The 8985-nt window shown below is 38.8% G+C and overlaps 1 protein-coding gene across 1 annotated transcript; it reads right to left on the bottom strand.

Moving 5' to 3' along the window:
• Window positions 1-5934: 5934 nt before the first annotated feature.
• On the bottom strand, window positions 5935-7548 carry LOC145766523 (uncharacterized). Its single transcript, XM_082578249.1, has one exon. It carries the CDS (start codon window positions 7546-7548, stop codon window positions 5935-5937), a length of 1614 nt encoding a protein of 537 aa, XP_082434375.1.
• Between the last annotated feature and the right edge of the window lie 1437 nt (window positions 7549-8985).

Genomic DNA, 8985 nt, shown 5'->3' with positions numbered 1-8985 from the left:
GCTGGACACTGATTGGAATGTTTCAACGTGGACACAAAGATTGGCTTCCTTACTTTCTCGTCCACTTGGTCTAAACTCAGGCAGCAAACCAACCGTTTTTTTTTTTATACATATTCTGCAGACGTTAAATCAATGCAAAAAGGTTGGTTTCCTGTCTGGGAACCTTCAACCCCCGGTCATATGGCGTCCAATTTAATGGTACAGAAATTTGTTGAACAGCTTGACGCAACAGGCTTCGCACTGTCTTTAAAAAAATTTTAATACGACCCTTGTTAATGGGTCCTGTTCAAAATGACTTGCAATTTTAAGGTATGAGCCTTGGATAGTTTCAATACGGCACCAGTCTTGCTGTATTTGGGCCACGCATGTCTGCTAAAGTTGAATAATGCGGATTTTGGTCTAAAACAGGATTGTTTAGCTAATTCCCTCTCCATTATGTAGCCTTGATCGGGAATGGCATTTTATTGAGAGAATGTTGAGCATAACACGCTACACAGAACTGGTGTTATATGATTAGACCTAGTCACAAAACTGAACTGCAAAGGCAGTTGATGCAGCGCTTGTACGATGACGTTTTGGATATACGCAAAAATTGTATTATGGTTTAATCTCAGAGAAAGCATATGTTGGTTGGTTTTGAATCTTTATCCTCGGATTGACAAAGCCTTGACATTTTAAAACCTGGTAGTTTTGCGTTCTTGTAGAGGCTCTTGACGCAGGGCCGGTTATCGAGATTGGCAGAGTGAAGTTTTCCGATTGTTGAAGTGTTGTTGCCGGGGAATTATTCCATTCACTAGGTGCTGCTGAATGGAGAGCAGTCCTGAAAGTGCGGTGCTCAAGCGCACACCCCCGAGAGTCGAACCAGCGCTGCGTGATCTTGAACCGGGCACGTAACCACTGAGCTAACAGGGCGGACTAAACGGGTTTGTTGCACTGTTTAGAAACAAATTGTAGTTTTTCAAAGTAGGCTACAGCTGGTGAACCCAAGAATTTCAACATTGTAAAGTTCTAGCCTATCAGATAATCCTTTTCAATTCAAGCATGCTTGAAATTGAAAGTGGTAGAAACATAAATTGTTGAATAAAATTTTAACCTGTTGTGTGGCCTGTCTCCTATTTTAGTCAAAACACACAACGACTATATCGGACGCTTGACAAACGACGTGCATCACATAAAAAAAAAGTTAGGTCTATAAGGTTGGTTGGTTTTGAATCTTTATCCCCGGACTGACAAAGCCTTGATAGGTTATTCCTGGTAGTTTCGCATGCCGTACTTGTAGAGGCTCTTGACGCAGGGCCAGTTACCGAGATTGGCAGAGTGAAGTTTTCCGATTGTTGAAGTGTTGTTGCCAGTTCAGTTTATTTTGTTTTGTTGGCGAAAAAGAAGAAAAAAAAACAATATACAAAAACACAAATAATTCGCATAACAAGGATGGCAGCGAAAGACCAAAAGGTCACCAAAGTCAGCTGCCACCCAAACATTTAAACAAAAGACCCAAAATTAAACATTAACAGTTTAACACATAGGCCTATAGCACAATGCCAGCACTTTACATAATACATTAGCAGTGGAATAACACAGGGCAACATAAAAAAAAAACTGTGCAGATAAATAAGCAGATGATACCTTTTAGAAGTTGATCATTGTACAAATTCTTTAATAAACATTTAAAAGTATTATAAGACTTTTCTTGTATCTCTTTTGGTATTTGATTCCATAGTTTCACTCTATTAAAACATAGCATCTTCTTACCAGAAATTGACGTTACGTTGCAGAAGGCAAATATAAATCATTTATTTTGTTCTGACGGTTTTTATGATGATGAATTTGTGTACAAAAATAAAGCAGCCAGCAAAGGTCCGGGACAGCATTTTGTGCACATATTTGTGTACATAAATTTTGCAGTCTCTAATTTAATAATATCGTCAATTCTGAGCACATTAAATTGGTGATAAAGAACAGTTGTATTATTTTGTTGACCTCGGTAGAGCAAGCAATGTAGAGTTTTCTCTTCTCCAATTTATAATCGAGTACTGGATCTTGGATTGAAACAAAGCATAATATAAAGTTTGTAATGCTGTTAATGGGGCAATGTATCTCAGCTTAAATGCTATGCCGCAGACCTTTACAAGTTGCTTTCTAAGATTAATAATATGACTATCCCATTTCAATTGCTCATCCAAAGTTACACCTAGATAGTTTCTACTTTTCTTCCTTTCGATGGATCGGCCACTGGTGGACAGACCAAAATTTTGTGCTGCACTTTTTTGTTGTTGCAAATGATCATATAGCCTAAGTAGTTTTACTATAATTTAATGAAAGTTTATTGGATTTCATCTACACATCAATTTTTCCTATTTCTCTATTGACATTTTTTTGGAGAGATGACAGGCATTTATCCGACATATAAAAGTTTGAGTCATCAGCAAAAAGTGTAGTTGAAAAAGAAGATGGATTTGGAAGATCATTCACACAAAGAAGAAAAAGCAAGGGACCAAGGATTGACCCCTGTGGTACACCACATTTCACAACATTGAATTTAGAATTCTTATCGCTAATTTTTGTACTATGCATTTGCCAGGGAATTATTCAATTCACTAGATGCTGCTGAATGGAGAGCAGTCCTGAAATGCGTTGCTCAAGCGCACACCCCGAGAGTCGAACCAGCGCAGCGTGATCTTGAGCCGGGCGCGTCACCACTGAGCTAACGGGGCGGACAACATGTAGGTAGGCTACGTGTTTCCGGCAATGAGTTATGTTTACCTTAAAGTTTAATCTGAGCAGTGATAACGCTTTCTTATAAAAAGAAAAAAAAAAGAGAAAAAAAAAGATAGCCTACTCAAGTTTTTGTGTAGACATAGGCTACTCTACGCAGGACCGTGTGAGCACAATCTTGCTCCCCCTCCAAAATCCACCAGTGAGCCCTGCGTTCTGTGATTGCTCTTAAAAATAGGACCAGAAAGCGTTTAGAGCCGCAAACTCTTTCCATGTGGGGGAAAATTTACATTCATCATTGTCGCAAACCAAAGAGTATATTAAAGCGCCTCTGACAGGAAAATAAATTTGCTAAATTTACCTAAGATACCAAAGAGATGACACTAACAAACTTCCCTGACCACAAAATCGTAAAAAATATCAACAGGCTACTAAGTTACACGCTTGCAAACTTTCGTTCACTTTCGGCGAATCTGGCACTCATTCAATTGCGAAAATAAAAACGGCAACCTCGCTGTGACGTCACCATGGGTGAGAAGGATACATTCTTTCTCTGTGGTGAGTTGGTAAGGTATGGTACGACTGCTCCAAAACGTCAATGTGTGGGGCTCTATTGGCCTAAAGCATGTGCAAAATGAGAATTACCGAAATGAAAAAGTCAACTTATTATTACTATCAGGTTTAGATCAAATAGATTGAGTTTATTTTTATCAAACAGCATCTCAATTCAATTGAAATTGCAGTTTTTCTAAACTCTTGTAGGGCTACAATTTGGATAATTTTTTATTTGTCCTAATCTGGCTATAGCTATTTGCAGTGTAACAGCAGTATCTCACAGACAGTACACTTAATTTATGGTTGAGATAGGCCTAATGCCTGGAAATTGCTGTTTATGTGACAGAGTCAGTGACAAAGACGTGTGCTATATTTTCATGCTTTCAAACAAAACAAGGTGTTGAGAAGAAAATGGTCAAAGTTTTCTTCAAGTGTTCGAAAGTGGGATGGACCATACAAAACTAGTCGTATATGTTCTCTTCACTTCACTGGAGATGATTTTGTTAACACCACCAACCCGATTTGGATTTTCTCAGCAATGAATGGCGTGCTGGGAACTGTAGGTGGTGCGTTAGCCACAAGTGCGAGTCTATGTCCCAGCCCAATGAATGTGTATGTTGCCATGAAGTGCCATAGACGAAAGAACTTTTGAAGAAAGACGCATCTGACCAATTTTGAGGCACACTTACATTCCGCAGTTCCGAGGACTTTGTTTATGAGGAGCAGGAAGAACTGTAGAAAAAGCAATAAACCGAAAGGAAAAAACGGAGACCTATCAAAAGAGTAAGGATGCTACATTAGGCTAAAAATACCCTAAACGCTAAAGAATGCACACTAAACGAAGTGATTTTATTTTCTTGCAGGCAGTATCGGTAATTAGTCGCTTACAGGCATGTATTGGAGTGGATACTACAAGGTGGTGCTCTCGGAAGCAACAATCAGATTGTGCTGCCGTCATGCATAGTTTGGCAAATCCGAAACAACTTTCAAGTCCAGATGGCCGTTACACCGGATTTCAATGGCCAACTGAAGGCACATTATGAGAGAGAGAGAGAACTTTTATTTATTGATGAATAGTGATGAATGATAATGAATTAAATATGAATGATGATTCGTACGATTTCTTCATTTTTTACTTCAAGTATATTTTAGGTTTTGTAGGAACGTATCTAGTACAGTTTTATTAAACTGCAAAAAACAATAAATCTTTGAAAAAAGCAACCGCTTGTACCAACTCCGACCAAACTGTGATCCACTAATTACATCTAGAAAGCATTTGTTTCATCCGTCGCTAACGACGCCCACCCAGGATGACGTAATACCACCAAAGACGTCCCAGAGCAGTGAAATATGGAGTTTCGCCAGTGGTGGCGCTGCGGAACTGTCGTTTTGTATCAATTTTGCCCTAACCAGTCGAGCTTCGAGGTTAAGATTAAAAAGTTCGCTAAGCATGATTTTGCGCTAGAAAATGCTTGGAAAAGTTACCATACTTGGGTTCAACCTGTCAGGGGCACTTTAAGTAAACAACTCTTAAGATTTTCTAGAAAAAAATAGTTGACTTATTAGGCTCTCTCATTGGATGCACACTGTCAGTTTTCGTTTTATGTATGTTTCGGCGTTTCGCATCCAAACAAAAATAAAATGACCATCCATCCATCCTATGCTGACAATGCAGTAGCGGATCTAGAAAAAAGTTAGAGAAGGACCAGAGTTATTAAAAACCAAAAATTTAAAATTTATAACATAAATGAACAATGCAAGAGTTAATGTCCGAAAGTGAAAAGCTGAAAGAGATAGTGTGGAGGCTTGCCCCCAACAAATTTTGACAACTTCAATCTTGTTTTTGGTCACTTTTAGGTAAGTTACGGTAGGCTATTTTATGAGCAGCAATAAAGTTTTTTTATCGAGATCCACATTTTGTATGTAATCAAATTCATCAAGATAAAATTGGATTGTGGTAGAAGTTATGGCTTAAAATTTAAATTAGTCTACCATTAAAAAAAAATCATTTACGAACACAGAAGGTTTCAAATTTTCTGAGGTGTCCCCACCTTCGCCGATAGGATGTTCACTTCATAAGCTATCTCGATTAACACTGAAATTTAAATTAATTGTTAATTAACTAGGCTACTTGAGTGAGAAGTGTTTACTTTGGAATATTGTGTCATTTTGTTGTTTTTTGGGACACAAAAAACTTTTCACTCCCTTAAACCTCATCTATGCTTGCCCAATATTGCTGAGATGACCAAAATGTATAGTTGAGCGAGCGAAACGAGCGACAAAATTTTGCAAAGATGGAACAAAAAACGTATTAAATGTTACCGTTCTATGTGAAATTACAAGCCGATAAACGCTGCACGAACTAAATATGAGTGGGCCCTTAGGCAGAGCTAGGTCCCCAGTCACGGGTTTGAAAAGCATTATATACAGCCTTGCATGATTTAAGCTATTGAATATCGAGTTTGTGTAGCTGATTTTTTATTTTTTAAACAGTCAAAAAACACCAAACAGACAAAAATGAGGGAGCCCCTAATCAGCCGTGTTTCCCCCAGCCGGGGGTACAGGGGGCGGTTAACACGGTCCTGGGTCTACGTTCATCACTACTTGCAAATGAAGAAGGCATTTTATGTTCAGTCGATGTTAAGTTTTGCCACTTTGCATGAATCAATCCGACAAAGTGTTTTTCATTTGCTGGAGCAAGGAAATCTTGTCTATGTTGCAAGAATGCAAATGTGTGCATACACTCGATGTTGTGACTGAGTGTGAAGGCTTCTGAGAACAATGTGACGATGCTGGAATGCACAGGTAATATCGAGCCAGTCTGGCCAGCAAAGGGTATTTCATCTCGCTGGCTTGCCACCAAGCAAAGGGATTTATTTCACTCGATGGAAGTTTTTCAGCAAAGTAGGCTTCCATTTCTGTCTTTATTTTTTCCATGAGGGCATCCTGATTAGTGATGGCTGCAATATCTTCATTGGCGTCGTTACATCCGGATCCGAGCTTCATCAAGTTGTTAACTATTGTGTTGGAAGATACAGCAGAGCTGTTGTCGATGGAAGACTGAAAATCGCTGGAATGCTTTTCTTGCATGTCATCTTTGTGAATGTAAAAACACTCTGCAATGATTGAAGAGTGGATTGCTATTCTCTCGTTCTCGCTTAGAAAATTTAGTTTTTTGTATATCGGATGTAGGGCAGCAACTATAGTATTGACATCGCTTGAATCAAAGGATGTTGTTTTTCTTATAGCAGAGAGGAGCTTTCTTTTGAATTTATTAAGCAATATAGAACCGTTAAGATACTGGCATCCGTCTGTAAGTAAATTTTCTTCTTTTAAGCAATGCCGAGAGACCTCATCACTTTGCAACTTCTTTTCCAATCCAATCAACAGTACTGGTGTTGAGGATGACGGAACAAAGTTATCACCGTTCAAATAATGAAGAGCAGCTTCAAAAGGTCGCAACTCGCGTATAACACTGTACACGAAATTCCAGTTCATTTTCTCTTGATTACAACTTTGTAGGCCTACAGTAAAAGAACTGGTTGGATTCACATCGGTCAAGTGGTTGTTTAAGCCAGCAAAACCGTGGTTTTCCTTCTTTATGCTTTGATGGGTATCTGAGAAAACGACGGAGCCAAGTGGGCCTTGTGCCACGCTATTTATCATTTTATCGGTATTGTTTAATGATTGAGCAATGTCCTCATCTTCTAAAACGCTGTGTATTATAGAGCGAATTTGAGAAGAACAGCAGAGCAATGAATGCCATCCGTAAGTTGCAGAAAGCATTTTTGCGGCATTGGCAATGCATGGTTTGTTTTCAAATACAACGGCAATGACCGAGTCTGATAATATCCCAAATTCTTGCAATTTGTCATTGATCCACTGTGCTATAGCGTTGCTTGTTTGATCTGTATGAGAAGATGATAATGTTCCAATTATGTACGATTTTACTTCCCAATTGATGGTTACAAAATGAGCCGTTAAATGCAGGGATGTTTCAAGATTGTCGCTGTAATTAATGCTCAAAGAAATTTTCCCTTGCTGCAATGTATAATGGAAAATTTGCCTCAATGATTCTTTTGCCGCCAAATATCTTGTATTTATTATATTTGTCACCGCACTAGCAGTTGGCAAAGTGTAGGTTGGATCAAGAGCTTTTACGACTTCACGAAATGCCTTGTCTTCAACGACGCAAGCCGGTTTGTTTGTGAATGCAATCCATTTGCAGATTTTTCTGTCAATGATCTGGGCTCGAGCAGGCGATATTTGAACGGGCATTGAGCATGATGGTCCCACTGATATTATACTTGGAAATGCTGGACTGCAAAACAATAAACAGTTGAATTAGCGCAACACTGAAAATTGTACAGAGAACGGCAGCCCACCATTGGAGGACACAAAATCCAGTAAAACACGTCCACACAGGGCCAGATTTATCAGTAGACAGAGTAGGCAGTTGCCTAGGGCGGCAAATTATTGAGGGCGGCAAAATATACGAATATATTACATTGATAATACTGTACGTGAATATAATAATTCACAACAGATATATTCAGATATACAGTATAGCAATTAATAAATATGCTATCACATCAATCACCATCAAAATATGAATCTATGAATCTTACTTTGAAGAAATTATTGATTTGTTTGTAAGAGAAAAAGCCCACTGGAAGCGATTTTAAACAATTAGTTTATTATACAATGACATTCATTGATGTAGTCAAATAAACAGTGCAAATAACTTTTTTGTAAGGAATTGAAAATATAAATTGTAGCGCACCAACAAAATTTTTTTGGGGGGGCAGCACTTTTCTTATCTGCCTAGGGCAGCACTTAGGCTAAATCTGGCTCTGCCTCCACAGTAATGTCAATATCAAAAATAGGTTTGCTAGGTCACAATTTTACAAAGTCATTTGATGTTGAGTTGGTTGGTTTGAATCTTTATCATTGGACCGACAAAGCATTTGATAGGTTGTTCTGGCAGTTTCGTGTACTTGTAGACCAGAGGCTTTCTACCACTAACTCAGGGCAGGTTGCCAAGATTGACAGAGTAAAGTTTCCGTTTGTAGAAGGGTTGTTGTTTGTAATTTATTTCATCCATTATGTGCCGCTAAATGGAGATTTATTCATGAAATTTGTTGCTTAAGCGCACACCCCGAGAGTCGAACCAACGCCCCTTGACCTTGAGCTTTCTTCGTGTTTAAAATTGGGAGCGTACCGGTAACCATCTGAGCCATCGGGACAATTCATGATAATAGCATGAGATAGTCAGATAGTATGAGTATTATAGTATGAAATAGATTAGTTAATGTTACAAACAAATAAAAAAAAAACTTACAAATTACAATACTAAGGTGGGTATAACCTGTAGGCTGTAGTTTATATCGCTTTTACCTTTGTTGGTTCACTGACGGCGATGCTCCACGTGAAGAGGACCGCTCCAATTTTGTACAAACCATATCAGCATGACGAGATTGCAGATGGGCATTGAGTGCTGTGGTTGACCCATGCCACGTTAGCTCTGTACAGCAATGTTTGATCTGACAAATAGCCCGGCCGTCTATAAGTTTGAAATATTTCCACGCAGCACTTCGCTTCCGTCTTGTTGCAGGCATTTTAACTTTCTAAAACTTGTTATTGCGTATGCTAGTCCCACCGCTAGACTTTACTGTCCAATCTTCAAGGCAGACTTCACCTACTGTTACGTTTATT

Source organism: Aplidium turbinatum, chromosome 3, assembly GCF_918807975.1.
Source record: "Aplidium turbinatum chromosome 3, kaAplTurb1.1, whole genome shotgun sequence".
NCBI lineage: Eukaryota > Metazoa > Chordata > Ascidiacea > Aplousobranchia > Polyclinidae > Aplidium > Aplidium turbinatum.
The sequence above is the reverse complement of the archived record's forward strand: the minus strand, read 5'-3'. Positions and strand labels throughout refer to the sequence as shown.

Excerpts from the sequence above, each read along its gene's own strand:
- LOC145766523 (XM_082578249.1), bottom strand. The coding sequence starts at position 7,548 with ATGCCCGTTCAAATATCGCCTGCTCGAGCCCAGATCATTGACAGAAAA.